Source organism: Gymnogyps californianus, chromosome 11, assembly GCF_018139145.2.
Source record: "Gymnogyps californianus isolate 813 chromosome 11, ASM1813914v2, whole genome shotgun sequence".
Classification (NCBI taxonomy): domain Eukaryota; kingdom Metazoa; phylum Chordata; class Aves; order Accipitriformes; family Cathartidae; genus Gymnogyps; species Gymnogyps californianus.
In genome coordinates, this window is record NC_059481.1 from 12,814,005 (window position 1) to 12,833,355 (window position 19,351).

Sequence of the window (19,351 nt, forward strand, 5' to 3'; positions counted from 1 at the left end):
AAGGGTGAATGTAGGGTTTCAAGAATGTTTTGCCAGTTGCTTTACAACTGATCCTTCACCATACTTTGTCAGCTTATATTTTTTAAAGTGCAATTATTGCATGGGAAATAACCAGACTTAAATTGTTCTGACTAAAGAGGGAGACATAATTCATTCTATATATAGCATCTCCAAACTGAGTTAAGCTTCAGTGTTTGGACATTTCAAAAAACAGCTGCTGTAAGAATCAAAGATGATAAGAGACAGCAATACAAATATTTCATAAGACAACAATGTGAAGTTTAATAATTGATTTAATAAAACCCACAATAAAGCAACACACTTCTGCTTTTTTCTTCAATTAAACAAATGTGTAGTAAATTATTAAAAAACTCCAAATACAATACATGTCTACTGTACTTGAACTTCTAATTACATCGACTGCAAACTCCAATTTAATTAAAACCTATTTGAGTATTTGTATGTGCAAAATACCTGTTGTTTGTTTGTGGTATTTTTTTTCCAGTAAGTTTGTAAGGATGGGATGCATGTTTTTCATGAACTGTGATATGGCTTAATTAATGATAGTGTTTGTATTGAAGCATTAATTTCCCAAGTACAGTGCTACTTTGCCTCTGAGCTGTATGTGCTCCCATGCTGTACTAAAGTGTTCCCATTTCTTGCTAGAACAAACATAATCCAGTGTTATGTGCACTTTGTCCAAATTAATACTGTGCTGTCAGTTTTCACCAATAAAAATTCATCATGTGACCCCTACCTCAAAAAAGGGGAGAAAAGAAGCCAAGATTGTTACCACCAATTGCAGGTGTAAATCAGCCTGATGAATATGTGAAACCCTAGCAAGTTTCAAAACAGACAATAGCTTAAGTATTCACAGCTGAATATCACAATATCCATTATTGGGCAAAAATTTTCCTTTCTGATCCACACAGAGAACTACTTTTGATGTCAGTGGAAGTTCTGACACTTTGATAAAGAACGAAGCACAGAATAAGCAAAAAATATTTTAAGCCAAGTTCTTCCCATCTTCTGAACTTTGCAGGTCATATTCTTGTTGCCCTTAGCTTCTTCAATGCAAATGACTTCAGAAGCAGCCGTAAATCTGAGCTTGGAGGTGTACGATAGCTTAGTGTCAGGTTTTATTATCCTGTGTATATTCAAAGTACAGGGATTCCACCATGAGGCTACGCAATTCAGTTTTGTGGACTTTGAGGTGTCCGGATGAATAAATAGTCTTTTCAAATTGCCTCATCCCTCTATAAATAAGAAAAGGCGTTTCTACCTCCGTAGGTTGTTATGATATTGTTGTCCAACGCAGTATTACGGTATTGCTGTCCAACACCATTAGGTTACTGAGCTTGCTTGGATTTTGCTTTATTCATAAAGCTAAGTAGTGGGGACTGCTATTGCAGCGGCATTCCTGTCAGGATACTGCCGTACTGTGCTCAAAGCAAAGATTAAAAGGTCAGAGATCTGTGACTGAGGGAATAGTACACATCTAAAACTTCTGCTCCCCACTTGCCTGTTAGATGCGTGTATTTTGCACGTCTGTAGATTGTGTTTGAGAGTATCTCCATGTCAGGCATAGTTTCTATCATTTGACTTTTAAAACAAAACAATCATGGAAAAATGATCAATTACAGGACATTTATTAATTATAATTAGAATGCATGCTAATCAACTGGCCTTTTAATGTGAATCAAATGTTGGTTTAGACATTCAAGATCATTAATAATAAATTCATCTTACAAGTCAAAACTTTGTAAAATAAATAACCTGTTTCTAACGTATAAACCCTATTCTAAAATACATTAAAGATAACTGATCACTTAAAACACTTTGGGTCCAGTGTTGGGTCTCTAGTTAAATACCAGAAGTCTGGGCAAGGATCTTCCTGTCTGGATCTCTGAATGCCCAGATTAAAGCTAACTTTCTGGTCTGGGTACAGTAAATTCTGTATTTCACAGTGTCTCCAAAGAGACAGTTTCCAAAAGAATTCAACTAGCACTGTATGCATTATAGTTTAAGATACTGTATGAAAATTACTATTGCAAAAATACGGTATAATGAATTCAGGGGTCATGACATATTATGGAACCCTGGCATGATCAGCTTTAGAGACTTTAACTGAAATACTGAATACTTGATGCTCCATTTGGAGTGCAGGTACTTTGTGGTACATAGTTATTAAAGGACAATATTGGACTGTAATTTGTGAGGTATCTGCAGAGCCATAATGCAGTTTGTAAACAATAATCTGAAAACAGCTTTGTCTCAAAATCATAATAAATTGAATAAACCAGTACAAGGGAGAGAGTGAAATACATGTTCTGTAGGGCAACCACTGCACTTTTTGCAGCACCTGTTCTCCCTGCTGCGTGTTACATGGTACAAATCCACATATTAATGGTTTCTATTTGATCATTTTCATTTTGCATTTATTGCTCTCAGTCTTTGACTACAAGATAAAGAATAAGGCAGCAGTTCCCAAAACATATGAAATTAGGCACTGGAACTCTGACAACTTGCACAGGTTTTGCTTATTTCCTGTTTGTAACTCTGAAGCTGGACAGAGCACTTGTACATTCCGAATGTGTTCAGCAGCAGTTGTCGGGCCTTGGACTGAACTTCCTCCCATTTAGATGAACTACCAGGAACTAGAAAATCAAGAAAATAATTAATAGAATTCACTCCTCAAGAAACCTTGACAATCCAGCTGTTCTCAAATTTATCACAGTGTTACCAACTAGAATAATCTTTGTTCACATTCATTTATTAATTTAATATTGTTCTGTGGTCACTATGTACTCTGTGTACATTATTTTACATCTTTAGGTCTATATCCTCTAACTAGAATCACATCTTGATAAAACTGTGTGTGTTAGACACCACCTCCCACCCCCCCAAAAAAATTTAGCTTTCTTACTAAGAATGAATATTCATGGTACTGTTAGATGTCTAAATCAGCACATGTTTTGGCAAAACATATTTATTTTTCATATGTCAGATTGTTCCACATGAGAACTTCACTCTGTCTTTCCCTGGACAAAATAAGGGAATTTCTGAGGAGAATTTTTTTTTTTCCCCTACCCAAAGAATCTGTATTGTATGTCTCAGTATGAATATATTTTCTTTGCACAATTTTCATTTACACTGTGTCTTTCTGGGCCAATGGGTTCTGTACCTCACTGTACAAAACCACAGTTGGTAGATTTTTTTTTTTTCCCAGAATGGTATTTCCTGGTTCAACTTAAGTACCAATATGAAGAGAAAGTGAGTTTTTTTCCTATGCTTAGATTTAATTTAGATTTATGCTATACAGCAGCTTACCTAGTTGCAAGTGGACTATGGCAGTTGTTTTTCCTGCAGTGAGAGACCAAACATTTAAATCTTCTATAGAATAAACATCTTCAATTTTCATCAAGTCTTCCTTAATGCGATCCACATTTAAATGCCTTGGAACTCCTGTGATACCAAACATGAGATAAAATTAATTCTGTCTTCTGCAAACTCTCAGTGGCCTTTAAAATGTCATGACAGATCTCAGTGTCAGAAGAGTTTATAATTTGTGCTGTTGGAAGTGATTACTAACTTCCAAGTTATCAATAGAGAAGAATATGCAAATGGGCATATGAAGTCCAGTATGGATACAGAATTTGTACAGAAATTGCAGTGTTGTCTCAAATGTAATTTGTCCTGTCCAGAATCCGCTCTCTGGCAATAGCCAGCATTAGATCCTTTAGAGCAATGTACTTGTGTAGACAACTTTACTGCAGCTTCTAACCCCTACTAACTGCTTAGACCAGACTCTTAAGATCAGAATCTAAAAACAAAATGCTAGGGCCTGTCTCCTGCTGTCTCCTGAAATTTCTCTCTTCAGGTAACTGGTATCATTTTCAAATGCGCATAGTAATCCATCTGCAGTGGTTAACACACATGACTTTTGTCTTACAGCGTGGCATCTTTGCAAATCAATGATTGCACTGACAAAGTCCTTCTGGACGGAGTATTTTCAGCAGCTACAGCACCTCGATAGCTTCCGTACTCCACCCTTTAGCTGTACAAAGGGCAGAATCAAAATTTTAGATGATCAACATGGGTCAAAAACTAGTACAAAAATATTGAATAAACTCTGTTTCTGAATAGTTTTATTTCTATCATAGCTTTTTACTGCTTATCTTCCAATTTTATGGAGTTTGATTATATATACTATGAGGAGTTCAGCCACTTGCTTCTCAAATTTCTTCAGAATTTTTGGATGACTCCTTTCTGAACCTGATGCCTTACTGTCTTTTAAATTATGTTAGTTCCAGTACCATCTCTTTTGAAAGTTCAGTGTCTAGGATTGTCTCATATTAAACAAAATTTTCCTTCTAGTGAAGACCATCAAAAATTATTTAGCTGATAAATAACTAGCTAAGTGCCTGGTATTATTTCTACAGCTTTCTTTTCCCAGGAAACATGGACTTAAATTTTGATATCTCACATCATGCTATTGATAGACTTCCATGCTGCCTTATAAACCTATATTAAAAGCTAGAATCTCATTGTTTGTATTAGATAATCATTGAAGTTTTTAATTTAGCATTCCTAGTATAATGATGAAACTTGTAATACTGAAAGCTGATACCACTCCAAGGACCTTGATGTTGTAGCAGTAGTTTCCAATATAAATGCAAGTCCATTCTCTGGAGATCCTGAATTTGAGTTGGAAAAATTCCCTAGCATACATAAAGCCCACCTATCATCACTTTAATAACATCATTAATTCAGAGATTTTTCTGACAACTGGGACGCCTATGCAAACAGCTACAACTCAAAATATCTGGAATCTGATACACCATTAGTTTGTCTTACCTGTTTTCTTCAGCTAAATCTTAGCTATTGCCTTGGAGCTAATTGAGGTTTCTTAAGCAAATTTCACCATTTTTGCCTTCTTGGTGAATTTCCATTTTGTTGGATTTTTTTTTTTTTTTCTCCTAAATGACAGCAAAAGCACTTGACATTGAAGATTTTGAGGTCCTTGATTTAACCTCACAACATAATAAAAGTAAAGTAGCTCACATGAGACGGCTAGGAAGGTGCAGCTAAAACCTAGGATTTTTCTCCCATCCCTAACATCTTCACTTTCATAAGGTATAAGTACTAGATCAAGCAGTAATAGTTGGCATGTTAGCTATGATAATGCAAAGAATGTTGCTGGCATCTTTCCCTCTAAGTCACCACATGAGGTAAGATTCTTCAGCTTATGTTCAGCTTTTTCTTTCCTTTTTTTTTCTTCTTCCTTTTTACACCACTCTTTACCTGTAGCTTCCCCTATGGTAACAGTAGAAGCACACAAGTAATACAACAGCCCTTGTGGAAAAGGGGAAGACAGGACAGGCATGAACCACCTGTCCAGCCATTTGGCCTAAGCTTGCTTCCTCCTTTTACATGCATTCACATTCACTTTAATTTTACAAGTAATTAAAGTGAAAGTCTAGAACTGAGTCTGGGCAAACGTTCACTTAGTTTAGCTGACAGCCACTGCAGACACGCAAGAAAGTTCTGTACATTTCACTTTACCATCTCCTGATGGTGAAGTGTGAGCAGAGCTAGGACTTGTGTCATTCTTGAAGAGGTCAAAGACACTTAAAGACTGCTACAACTTAGATGAGCCATCAAGAACCAACAGACTAAAGCAGCAGCAGGATAAACAGGTCTCCAGACACAATACGCGTTGTTAGAAATGATGATTGTGATGTCAAAAAAGTGCCAATGCTCACTGGTATTTGACATGTAAAGTACTGCAGACTGTGCACAGATCTTACCTTCCAGAATAATAACTCCTGTGTCACAAAGAATTCGAACTGTTGTCAAAACTACCAGTATGGAGAATACATATGTACATATAGGATCAGCAATCTTGTATTCTGGCTGCAAGGGAAGTTCCGAAGTGTTAAAGGATGTATGAAAATAAGCTCACTTATAAAAATGTGACTCAGAAAATGCAGTTACTTCTAGCTCCAACTTTCATGAATATTTCTTTTTGTTTGACTAGTTACAAAATACATAATAGAGATAGTCTTTGCTTATTTTGCATGAATGTATGAAGCTTATAATAGAATATCACAAAGCATTTTTCTAATCACTGACAAAAACAAGTCCCTTTTTAATTTAATCACTGGAGTTGAAATAAAAAAAATTCCACCCTGCCTCAAAGACTAGCCATTCCTTACCTTAAAGCGTATGATGTATGCAGCTACGAGCACACCAATACTTTGTACCAGGTCCCCAAGGGCATGTACAAATGCTGCTCTCACGGCAAGGCTGCTGTGTCCATGGCTACTGCTGTGGACTGTGTTAGGAGAGTTCGACTGAGGTACGTGAGAGTGAGGGTGGGAATGGGAGTGGGAGTGAAGGTGGCCAGATTGATTCAGCAAAAACCCCATTCTGAAAGTGAAAGAAGAAAAACACTCCAAGAAACAGGCTTTAGCATTTGCTGGGTGGGGTTTTTTGTTGCTTTTTTCTTTTTCTTTCCGTTTAAACCAAAGAATTGAAAAAGTAATACTCAGTATCATTTCTTGTCTTATTCATGAAAATGAAGAGGTCCAGCAAAATTACATCCCATGAGAAAGTTACAAGCCATGAATGAATTAGCAGCTTATTCAGAAATACATTTATGAGTGTTAATGGAGAGAAAGGGAGATCTTACATTAAGTTAACTGCAACACCAACGGCTGCTGTAATCAGCATGATATCGCCATTTATTTCATAGTCCATATGGATAGTTCTTTCAACAGCTTCATACAAGAGGAATGCCATAAGGATATAGACCAGCAATACACTAATGATGGCTGACAATACTTCTGCAAACAGAAAGGAAACAACATTACAAAAGTGAGTCTCAGATCTATTTCTATTTCCAAATTAGAATGTGGACAGAGCCTTAATTATTTTAACTATTTTATGCATATTATAACCCTAATGCACAACTAACAAGTTGTGCAGTAAATAAAACTTGTAAAATAGGATTAACAAATGGAGTTTGTTCTAATCAACTCCTTCACACTTCCCTGTCAGTGTATCCCTCAAATTATGTTTTCTCTGAAAACTTCTGCATGGGCAATGACTGTGACTTCTTCGGACAAGCCAGAACCTTTGCCTGAGAAGTCGCAGACAAAGGCCCTGTCCAGGGGAGAGGAAGATCGGTGATCTCAAACATCACCAGCCCACCTACAAACAAGAGAAAGCTTGATTTCAAGTGTCCACAGTATTAAGTTGTATTTAGAAATGACTTTTATATATCCTTTTGTATTTAGGATGGAGAAGAAATTATAGAGAAGAAACTGAACAGTACAAACTTGTCAGACATATTACTCCTAAGCTTCTTGACGTATGTGTACATACATGTTATTTATTGCAGATTTCAGCTATGAAAGATTGCTTAATGTAAGTTTCTGTATTGCTGTAATATGCTGTTTTAACATTACCTAATGTTTACCAAATACTCTTATTTCACAAAAGTAAGAGTGTTATGACCAACATTTTGGTGTAGGAATTTTATCTGATCAGCAGGGACTTTCAAAAGGGTACATACATCTAAATAAAGAGAAAATTAGAAGGTTAATAAAAACTCCTAATATTTCATTGTCTTGCACCTTCTGCTGCCATTTACAACTGTGGAAAGTAGTTACAGCTCTCTACAAGGCTCCTGCTGTTCTGATGTGAGGTAAATAGGCCTGAATATTTTATGGGTCAGGACCTTAGTGCTGTCTGCCTCAGTACCCAAGTCATGAAATTGGGCTGGTAATAGCATACATAAACCTGAGGAGGATGAGTCCACACTACAGTTTCAAGGTCCTACTATAAAGAATATAGGTATTTCCAAATGGGTCACTAGATTCTTTTTAACATAAACATACTTTTACCCTCTAGCTTCATATTCTGAAAATGATTGCCCTGTTACAGCTGAAACTTAAAAAAAGGCAAGATACCTGACAGAGGAAACACTGGCCCAGTTAAAAGACTGTCTCAGTCATAAGCAAGCTAATACAGGGCTTTACAAAAAGCACTGGGAAAACCTTAATGCTAGCTCCATTGTATTGCATGTAAATCCGCAGCCATGCCTGAGTAATCTGTAATCATTATGTGTAATGCTTATTACTGTCACTTGCCAGATGGATCATTGGGATCTTAGCCTTCCTGTGTGAATTCAAAGATCAGAGTTGGAATTAATTTACTTGGAATTGTAATGGTTGTTCTTCCCCCTTGTTCTGCACATGTTGCCCTGATTTATTCCCCAGTAAGGGCAAAATTCTGCTTCTGGCTATACCATAGCTTTGAGAATACTGATCTGAGAATTGCCTCAGTTCTCCCTCTGCTTTGAATCTGTCAGTGTGTAGTACAACTTTGGTTACTGCAGAAGGTGTAATTTCTAACACAGAACTGCCTTAATTTTATTTATTTAATATTACAGTAAAAAACATGCAGCTATATAAGCATTTTAATATCACTAAAATCACTTGATCCATACACTGAATTTTTAACATCATTATGGGAGAAGAAACTCACACCAACGCATTCAGCTGTTCAGTAGTGTGTCGATGCCTGGATGAGTACCAGCATTACCAGGCAGTAACAAGGCTCTGAAAGGCAACTGTCACAATCTCACATGATTTCAGAGCAACATGAAAATCCTGGAAATATCCATGCAGGTGGTAGTGTTCTTTACAAAGCATATATTATTCAGGGCAACAGCCTTAAAAAAAACCAGTACATTGCTTAGGTTTTCCAGAATGCTTTTTAAAAAATTTGTGAAGCCATAGCACATTAGCATTTACCAGAGAAATAACATATTGTGGTTTTACAATCTAAAAAGATGTTTTCTGCAACGGAAACCAGTGTTTTCCTTGCAGTTTCTTTCACAGAGTCATTGTCCTGTCAGTATTGTAGATTTGTGCCGAGATCTTTCACTTCTTGTGAAATGAACTATGCACTGTCTCAGTGGACTGACTGATTCTGTCATTACTAACATTGTCTCTGCAGCAATGGAAAAATGCCAGGTTCCATATCTATGCTTAAATCTGCTCAGTGTCTTGCTGAGAAGGAGGTATCTCCACTTGGTGGTGAAACAGAACTATTTTTGGCTTCAAGAATATAATCCTTCTTAGACATGACTGCAATTTCCATTATTTTGTATTCACTTTTCTAACCCATTCCTGAATGTCAGCTTCCTTTTCACCACTGAAAATGGAATAAAACTGAAGATGGAGCGTACATATTATGTATTCAAAGAGAATTCAAATAAATTAAAACTAGTGCTAATTTCATCCTGGAATTTGACTAGACAACTAATAGGTCTGTTGTCTTTACAATGCAGTGTTTATGGGAATGAGTTTGAAAATTCATCGTTCTGCAAACAAAAGTGATAATGAGCACCAGAAACATTGTTCATTAGAATGGTTTCATGCTTACTGTATGTATAGGTTATCTTAAAACTTAATGCAAAGCAGGTAAGCGATGAGATAGTTCTTGAATGTATTCCCAGCTTTAAACAAATGCTCCACATTTTTTCTCTGAGAGATGCTCAATCTGTACCCTATTTTTAACATTCTGTCATCTTTTAACATCTCTCTCATGAAATTCAAGCTATTGTTGAGCTCATATTATTTGCTGACAAGCTTCTTACATATAGGTTATTTGGAAAAATGTGTTACAGTGAGGATATACCCTAGAAGCAGCTTTGTTCCATTGCCAGCATTCACTGATGTGTGAAACTGGGCACTCAGGCCGTGGCGTTCAGACTGGGTGCCTAAAATCAGGCAAATAAATTTCACAAACGTGACTTTAAAAAAACTGTATAGTAATTTTGAACCATCCCATCTTCTGTACTTGCAGAGCCTAGGTCAAGGTTTGGGTGTCTCTTGCAGGGCCTTTACCCACTTAGCCTTCCTCACTGCAGCCACAGAAATTCTTCCCACCACCCCTAGGCTCTAGTCCTCCTCCTCCTACAGAGAGAACTGCACCGCTGCTACTCACACAGAACAGCTGAGGTAGAAAGGAACCCCTGTGTTGCCGTGAAAGGCTGAAATCAAAGACGCAATGGTCTAGGGACTATTAAGCAGGTATTCTTTATTGCAGCGCTGGACACACAGGGGATATCTCCTCCTAAACTGTGTAGCCCTGCTCAAAGCAGGGTCAGCTACAGCAGGTTGCTCAGGGCTGCGTCCAGTTGGGATCTGAGTATTTCCAACTGTGGAGACTCCACAACGTGTTCTAGTGTTTGACCGCCTACTGGCACTGGGCAGCAGAAAAGGAAGAGTAATTGTTGCAGAACTGAGAAGCTGCTCCCTGTAGCTTCTTCCAGGGAGAAGATGGTGCCCAGGGAGAAGATGGCGGGCGATACGGACTAATTCTATGCGCCAGATCCGGCCCATGGGCCACCACTGGATCAGTTTGGCCAATATTTTTCTTGGCAGTAAAATGGAAAAAAAAAAAAAAAAAACCCAACCAAAAAGTGAGGTGGCAGGAATCCTCAGGGATTTGTGTTTGCAAAGTGCTATGGAGCCCTCAAATTAATTGAAAAGTCAGTGAAAATTTACAGAACTGAGTAAGATTTTAATGGTTAAGTAAGTTTCTTTTCTTTTTCTTAACTCCTGTTTTAAGCTAGGCCATGGCATGTTCAATGTGTGTACTATTTGGTTTTAGAAAAGTTACAAAGACATATAAACTACTCAAATGATTTTTAAATAGGGTTAAAGTATGTATAAATACTAGCAAACATCCTTCTGGAGAGTATAAGCAAATGCGAGGGGCATACCTGCAAGGTCAGGTTTCAGTATTAGGGGAGCTCCTATTGCAAAATTAAAACCTCTTGAAAGAAAAGTTTGTAATGGGAAGTGCTGGCATTGTTAATGCTTTCTTGCTAAAGCCCCAAAGATCTTTGCTAGTGTACAGAGTTATGCATTCATGCATTAGTGACTAACTGATGACAGATGACTAGGAGTGATGGAGTTGCTGAATTCTACTGCTGTTTTAGCAGCCAAAATAAGAATTGCAAATAATGACTACACAAGACTTTGAAATTCTTTGAAAAATATACGCGATAGAATGTATGGAGCAGACATAGCAAACTGTGACACTAGAAATTATCTATTTCATGAAAAATAAAGGTTGAAGCTTTTGGTAAAATGTCTACAAGACCTGCAGCTGTATATTATGAATTATTATATCCAGTTAGCAACCACATGAGAATACCCTTTATCACCATTACATTTCCAAACATGAAGTAATGAATCCTGAAAATACCCTTCCAAGGTTTAGCACCTAATTCTGTTTATACTTCTTTTTACAGACACCTAAAATGGGCAGAGGTTAAGTAACTTACTGTATTGCAAACCATGGGGCATTTTGAATTCTGCTTTGTGTGGTTTGGGAGCGCAAGAGAAATACTGATTTATGCAGCTTCTGGCAGGGCAGAGTCCTGATAATACGCTCTACAGAACTTTTTAGTTCTGGATTAAGATGTCATTTTTCACAGTGAATAGGACCTTTTTCCAGTCTCATAATTCTACTGAAGTCAATGGGACTTTGTAAATCCTGGGCACTGGCAATAATCTCTTGTGAACAACAACTGACTGACATGTACAGCTCCTGCACCAACAAGCTCCTCAGTGTGTCACACAAGCAGTAACAGTGGTACAGCCGTGAGTGACCAAAGAATGTGTCCCTCTTTTGCTCAACAGCTTCAGTTCCAAAGCACAAAGGTGCACAGGGCCCTGACCTAATGCAACAGCCCAGTAACTATGGATGGGCTGTGAAACACAGCTGCGTATCCACCCTTGTTCTTGCTGAGGACAGCTTCCCTCCTCTGAACCCTTTTTAAATTTTTTGGCCATGGTTCATTTGTAGGAAGTCATATTTACAATGTCACTGTGTATCCAATTCCCCAACCTTCCTCTTTAAGATGGAAGATGAATCAAGCATTCGGAATTTAACTCTGAACCTGCTAAGTCCTAGTTCCACAGAGATGGAGAGACTCATCCTGTCCCCAGTGAGTGAAACTCTGCCACCAAACTTCACTTTTGGCTGAGGTTTAAAATTTAAAAATTTATTTTTTTATTATCTATTCCCTTGTGGCAATGCAACCTATGTAGTGGATCCACAATGACCAGTGAAAGGACATTAGAGTCAGGGTGTTAAACATAAAGCAACTTTTAGGTTTGTTGCTACTTTGTTTCTAGTTACCTATTCTTCTAGAATTAGGTGATCTTTACAGTTGTTGCTTAAAATACTCTGTTAATAGCAAAAGCTGATATCTACATACCTAAGCGATGAAATCCAAAAGTGAACCTCTTTGTGGGAGATTTTGCAGACAGCCAGAGAGCAAGCAGGGTCAAAATAATACCGCTAAGGTCAGTTAACATATGAAGTGCATCTGTCATAATTGCTAGACTGTTAGCAACATATCCACCTGAAAACAAAGTTGGAGAAGTCAGGACGCATGGCATTAATGATTCTAGATAATATCCTCTTGGCACAGCTTAGAGTTTTTTGGTTTTTTTCAGAACTGCATCAAGTGCATGAGAGCCCTTCTTATAATCACTAAGCGGGGGGGGAGGGGTTGCCATTACAATCAAAATGCCATGCTATAATTTAAAGCTACCATAGTTACAAGTGCAGTGAAGTGTGCTTTCTGTTAAGAGTAACATAGAAAGGATTCACTCCTGTTATTCTCACAGAGACTACTTGCATCATAACGTTTGCAAGATCAGGCCCAAAATAGTTTTGTATCTTTTCTCTATATATTATTGCATATGTGTTTAATCAGCTGATCCTTTTATTAAACTACATCTGTTAAATATTTTTACATTACAGAACAGGGACAGAAATTCAATGACTCAATGGCAAGGAAATTTACCCTGCCCCCTTTTTATTTTTATTACATTATCTTTTAAGCGTCATTATTCCCTGTCCTGGCAGGGCTGTATAAGTTCTGCCAATATATATTGCAGACAATGACTTTCACTTGCACAGCGTTCTTCTTTGTTATTTATTACCATAATTTTTTCTCATAATTATGAGCTGCATTGAGACAAATAACCTCAGATCAAAGGTTAATATCTTCGTTCCAATTCAATTGCTAATGCTACTATTGGATGGATGAGAGATTTAAACAATGCGTGCCTCTCTTAAGCATCCTTTATCCAAAGGGGAATCAAGGACAGGCTGCGTTGTCTTCCATACGCCTGAAGGTAAGCCCATTTTCTCAGAAAAGATCAAATCTTTAGTGTCAGCTCAGCTGTGATTTAGTTTCTCTTTTTACCTTGAGATTGTCATTCAGCCTGTAAATTCTACTGAGCAAAGCGTGCAGCTGGCATGCCATTTGGCAGGCTTGAGGCTCCAACTAACATTTTGAGTAAAGGTATCTTCGTATACGGTTAAAACTGTCTTAGTGAAGAGGCTGACCATGAGGAAATAGCAAAGGGAAATTCACAACTGGCTGATTGCTTTCAAGACTAGTCATAAAACCGGTGTGGGGCTGTGGGTGTTTGTATGTACACACCTGCAGACAGAGCTACACTCTCCTCCCCAGCCAAACACAAGCAGCATGGCTGATACTGTAGTATTGCTTGTACTGTGGGTAACTACCAAATACACCACATTTCAACCCGTTCCTTTCCTCCATCCCCCCTTCTTCAGTTGTTCCTAAGTTTCTCAAATTCTTCTGAGGCTGAAATTTTCCAAAGGCCATCACAGCTCAAAAATAATGAGTTTTTAAGATTTAGCAATTCAGCAGCTTTTTGAGTAAAATGTTATGCCTTTCCTTCCTGAATTAATTTGTATTCTCACATAATTTAAAAAAAATATGACTTAGAAATGTGCAACTCAGCCTCTTTTATAATCAACACAGAAGAAACAATTCAATTCAGTAGTTTACATGTATGATCATTTGAAGTATGTATGTTAATTCACATGTATTAATTTTGAGAATCACTTCAGTCCAAGATGAGTCAATTCTATTTCCGCTAGCCTCTCACTTAAAGACTTTAAAAATAAAATGATAAAGAAGGACAGGTACTGAAGCTAATTGTAATGCAGCATGTGGATTAAGAAAACATAACTGAGATTTATGGAATTCTGAAATCAAAGGTTCTCTGTTTCCAAATGTATCGGTTCATTGCTTGGTTAAAGGTACTGCCTAAGGGCTGTTTAAACACAATTGGCAACTTCGGAAAAAAAAAAAGACATCTATAACCTTTACAAATAGACAGCTTGATGGCTCACCACTGTTTTCAGTGACCCATGAAGGACAGTAGTCCTCCTCATGGACTATTAATTAGAAATCTCTAAACATAGCTGAAAACATCAAAACCCTGTCAGAAAAGCTAACTAGGACTTTCAATATGTTTTTCATTTCTTGATGCAAAATGGTTCCCACAAAGTGTAAGTTGTTATCTGACTTTTACAATGACTGTTCATCAAATCAAACAACCGACACTAAGGTGGGCTGGGGTAATGAGCTTGGCTATACTTTGGAAAAAATATGTCAATCAAGATTTCACAAAAAAAGTGCTGAAACAAGATTTCCTTCATCTTGACACTGGTAACAGACAGTAGAAAGATTTTTACTGAACAAATTAATTGTCTGATAGGGTTTTCTGCCTTTTTCTCAGAAACTCAAATCTGTCAAAGATCATAGAAAGAAGTCAGTTAAAATGTCCTATATGATCAAACAAAGTTTCCCAAATAGGGTACACATCAATTTAAAAAGTTCCAAAATTTGAAACCAACCAGACAGAACACAATACAGGGCTGGAGTGAAATAAATGTAGGGCACTGACCCAGGACTTGAGGGCTCCATCTTTAATTACTTGTTCTGCTGCTGATTACTTGCCCTACGACAAGTCATTCAGGTCAAGATCCACAAAAGTACAGAGATACCAAGTCCTCTATTTGTTCTCTGTGGAAGTTGGATGCCTGAATATTTTATGGGTCTGGCCCTTAGTGCTGTCTGCCTCAGTGCCCAAATAATGAAATAGGGCTGATAATAGCATACATAAACCTGAGGAGAATGAGCCCACACTACAGTACTAACGCTTTGTACAGCCAAATTTGCCACCCTGAGCTGAGCCTGCAGAAGTCCTGGCTGTAAGAGAGAAAAAACAGATGATGTGACAGTGATGAGAGAGTATTTTTACTCTCAACACCTATTATTTCTGGAGCCCTCCCTGCACTAGCTATTGGGAGGTCTACAACAGCGTGAATCGTATCCGAAGCCCATAACAGATACACTCTTTAGTGACTTCGGCATCAAGCTGCCAACAGCTCAGACATATTATTCAGTAAGGGGCCTTTCAGATGAACTAAATTCAGCATATATCAGAACTCTGTTATGAATACATTCAAATAAAATCACTCTCATGTTAAAGGATGTCTACATCTGAGATACAACACTATGTTGCTTATCAAATTTACCTGAGTTCATGGTGAACCAAAATCTCAGCCAGAGAAAAAAACAGAGCCAGAGGGCAAATGGAGGCATTCAACCAGATCCCTGCAACAGGTTTGATGCAAAGTGCCTTATCCATGATAAGCTGATGTCTTGTGGCAGTATTATTAATGACTAACCACACACTGAGAGATGTTGAAGGACAAAACCACTTTTTTCCATTAACCCACGTGCCTGAAATAAGGCCACAAATAAAACTGGTGCAGATATAGTCAGTATTCTGGTCTCTCTCTGAAAAACGGACCATTTCTCCTAGGGATTTTTTTCTACATATGTGGGACAAACTGTATCATTTATACTCAAGCAATGATTTTGCTCCCTATCCATCTTGTAGAAGTTTCTGTCTTAAAGATACAATTCACAACTGTCCTAGGACAAATGATCCAAGAGCACGAGCTCACTTCACACAAGCAAATGTCATGATCTTCAGTCGTTACTGAACAAATTTGCATAGGTGAGGAGGAGGATGTAGGTCCCATGTTACTGTACCTGAGGCATCTCTGTTCTTTAGTTCCAGAAAGTTTTTGTGACTTGATTTCTTTTTTTTTTTCCCTGGTGAATTATGGCAAATAGTTCATCTGATTAGCTCTGATTTAGACTTGTATGTTAAAATGAAAGCAATTTAAAAGCAGTTAATTGTTATAGCTGCTAGAGAGACCTGGCTCAACATACACATCAATGTACTGGCACTGTGTAATGCTCCCCACTACTTCAAATCAGGGGAAAGGGGATGAGAGAGTTTAAGTATTCTTCAGGAGGCTGAGTAGCACCAAGCAGACGCTTGCACTGAATGGCATGGACAAAATCTATACCATCTATCCAAAAGACAGATGGTAACAGGACACTGATAGTGATAAGTGAACAGAGATTAAAAGATAAATACCATCCTTTGTAAAAATGATTAGATAATGGCGAAGGTATAACATTTAATAGCTCATCTACGCATCCAAGGGACCTTCAAATTTAATTTCATTTCAAGCCTATGCTCCTATAGCCTATTAAATAAAGCACAGTCGTTTTGCACAGACTGCTGTATAATGCACAGGTTCTCTTCAACCTGGATAGCAAATGATAGCATGTCTTTATGAGGGAGCAATAAAAGCTGAACTTGAGCACCAGATTCATTCTTCTGAGCAACAACAATCAGATGCTTATATAGGAACAAATTTCCAGGTAAAAACCCACCATACTTCTGCCAAGTACTAACAAACAAAAACCACAAAGAATTTAATCAAACTACTTGGTATTCTTATGTGTTGTAATGCGAAGTGTTAAAATACCTATTATTTTAATTGACTTTGCTGATATGATTTATGTCTGGATAGAGCATATGCTAGTCCAGAGCACAGTAGGACATCAGGAAGTTGTCAAGAGAGTGGCTTCTTCACTGGATTGTTACTGATAGCTCAGGATTTGTCCTTTCAGTTGTAAGTTACAGCGTGTATTGCTGTATCTGGTAAATAAGGGCAAGCACCCCCCAATGTTAGTTTTGTTATTATGGTAAATGTCACACTTAGAAACTGTATTTCCCTCTTCTTCTCTTGTTGCAAACACAGCAAGATTTTACGGCAGTAATTAACAAATACTGAGGATGAAATTGTTCATCTTTTATTTACGTCTGTAATAAAATGCCGCTTCTCCCTTGCTAAAAACACTTTACAAACTTGTAAGAGAAACTTACAAGGAGAAACAAAAAGCCGTTAGACATACCAAAAAATGCATATTTTATGCCATTTGGGGGGATTGAGGAGATTCAGGTAAGGGAACTTGCAAATTCCTCTTTCTTTTCTTGCATGGAAAACACAGGTGGACTTTGCTCCTTCTCACTCTCTGAACTTGCAGATAATCTCTCTGATCTCTCTAAATGACAGAGGGTTTCTCTTAGTAAATATTTAAAACCAAGGCCGGAGCAGCCTAACAGGCTGCGAAGCACCCGGGCCAGAGAGACGGCAAAAAAAGCCCCCGACTCACCTATGAGCTCCCCCGTCATGAAGAGGAGGTAGAGGAGGGCAGCGAGCGTCAGCCGCTTCTTCACCTTCCTCTGCTTGGAGCGCTCCCGCCGGCTGCTGCAGCTGCTGCAGGCGTCCGGCCGGCCGGCCCGGGCGCTGCGCAGGGCCATGTCCCGGTCCAGCAGGGACTCGTCGTCGGAGGGGAGGCCCAGGGGCGCCCCGTTCACCGGCGTCTCCGGGGCCGTCTCCGAGGCGTCGTCCGAGACCACGACTCGCAGCTTGTTAAACCTGGGGAAGTCCTCGTCCCCCACCTCGTCCGAGAAGTCAAAGGCACTGGAGTCGTTCAGGAACAAGGGGTCCTCGCTCCTCCGCAGCAGGGACTTGATGCTCGTCCAGAGGCCGGGCCCAGCCATAGCGGCGGCGCCCGGGGGCCTCGCCGAGTGCGGCCGATCCGCCGCGGGCGGCTCCGCTGGCGCAGCTCCCCGTCGTAGGCGGCGCCCGTCCGCTCGCCGTCCCGTCAGGGCATGTGCCTACATCGCCCCGCCGGGCCCGGCGCGGGCCCGGCGCAGGCCCGCCGGAACGCAACGCGGGGCTCTGCCGCGAAGCGCCCCGGCGCTACTGATCCCCTCCACCGCCTCCCGGCACTGGCGGCCCCCCCCCGCCTCCGCGCCCGGCACCGAGCTGTGAGGCACCGCGGGCGCTGTCACTCCCGGAGCCCCGGGCCACCCCGCGGAGCCCGTCTCCCCGCCGCGTGCAGCCGGCGCAGCCCCGGTCACGGCGCGGCCGGGCAGGCGGCGCCGGGCGCAGGGCCGCCTCCCTGCCGGCGCAGGGGGAGCGCCGCCGCCGCCGCCGCCGTGCACGTCACATCCATCAGCGCCGCGCTCCGGGCATCGCCGCGGGCGGGGACCGCGCCTCAGCCGAAATCTGTGCGCGCTCCCGCGCCCGGCGCTGCCCCCGGGCCAGCCCCGCGGGGGGCGGCAGCAGTGGGCGCGGAGGGGCCGGACCGACAGACGGCAGCCGGCATCCCCTGCGCGCCCGCGGACCGCCGCGGCCCCCGCCGGCACTGCGCTTGCGCCGCCCGCACAGGACGGCCGCGGGTTCGAGCCCCGCTCCCGCCGTCTCGCCGCGCCCTGCACTGACCGCGGAGGTGGTGGTGGCGGGGCCGCGCTGCGCTGCGCGGGGCCGGGCGCGGGCGCGGAGCTCGGAGGGCGCGGGGGGTCGCCCGGTGCGGTGGCGGTCAGCAGCGCCCGGCCTTGCGGCACCCACGCTTCCCTCGTGGTAGTCCGACAGGCTGTTCCCGTCCCTGTGTGCGTTTGTGTTCGGTGGATAAACGTCATGCGAGGTAGAGGCTTTTAACTGTAAAAGCCGTAAAATCCAAATATGATCTGTTGATAGACAAGCAGCTGTTTTCATGTACACTGGAAGCCTGAACTGCATAGATTTGTGCTCTGGCTTCAGATTTTACAAGTCACAAGTTTGCACTGTGTAGCTTTTTTTCCTTCTCTCCCTGTCAAAGGCACGGTTCTTTACACCGTTTCCAGTGACTCCCGTTAGGGCAGTGTCGTGTTGTAGGAAGTCACATGCACCTTTCTGAACATTCCTTAAAGGATGTAGGGAGAAACAAACCTCAGAGGCCCTGCTGTCGTATAATTCCTTTCATAACCGTGCTCTACCTTAAAAGTAGTTAGATTTTTGCCTTTCTTAATTCTGTTGAGAGGTTATTCCCCCTCCTCGCTGGTCTGAGTACTAGAAATTTTCTTCTAATTTCCAGCCTGCATGTATTCAGGGCCAGTTTGTACCCATGGCCAAATTTTGTTACTGCATCAGTCAGTTCCCCAAGTCATAAACGTTTCTGGAAAAACACACCTGCCTGAGGGAAAGTACGTATCCTGTTTTTTGACCTGGTTGA

The 19,351-nt window shown here is 40.6% G+C and overlaps 1 protein-coding gene across 2 annotated transcripts; it reads right to left on the reverse strand.

Moving 5' to 3' along the window:
* Nucleotides 1–275: 275 nt before the first annotated feature.
* On the reverse strand, nt 276–17,963 carry SLC30A4 (solute carrier family 30 member 4). Of its 2 annotated transcripts, XM_050903661.1 has the most exons (7): nt 17,465–17,957; nt 12,308–12,454; nt 6,695–6,848; nt 6,219–6,432; nt 5,811–5,916; nt 3,331–3,465; nt 276–2,657 (listed from the first exon to the last, which is right to left on the reverse strand). In XM_050903661.1, the coding sequence occupies exons 1-7, from the start codon at nt 17,853–17,855 to the stop codon at nt 2,503–2,505; spliced, it is 1,302 nt and encodes a 433-aa protein (XP_050759618.1). In that variant the 5' UTR covers nt 17,856–17,957; the 3' UTR covers nt 276–2,502. The 2 variants fall into 2 exon arrangements, with proteins under 2 accessions (XP_050759618.1, XP_050759619.1); XM_050903662.1 differs by lacking the exons at nt 276–2,657; nt 3,331–3,465; nt 5,811–5,916; nt 6,219–6,432; nt 6,695–6,848 and adding an exon at nt 7,061–7,215 and having other exon boundaries at nt 17,465–17,963.
* Nucleotides 17,964–19,351: the final 1,388 nt, after the last annotated feature.

Coding starts and splice junctions, on each gene's coding strand:
- SLC30A4 (XM_050903661.1), bottom strand. CDS start 17,855: ATGGCTGGGCCCGGCCTCTGGACGAGCATCAAGTCCCTGCTGCGGAGG. Junction 6,433..6,694: donor GGTGTTGCAGTTAACTTAAT/GTAAGATCTCCC, acceptor TTTCACTTTCAG/AATGGGGTTTTTGCTGAATC. Junction 3,466..5,810: donor AGGAGTTATTATTCTGGAAG/GTAAGATCTGTG, acceptor TTGGTATCACAG/GAGTTCCAAGGCATTTAAAT.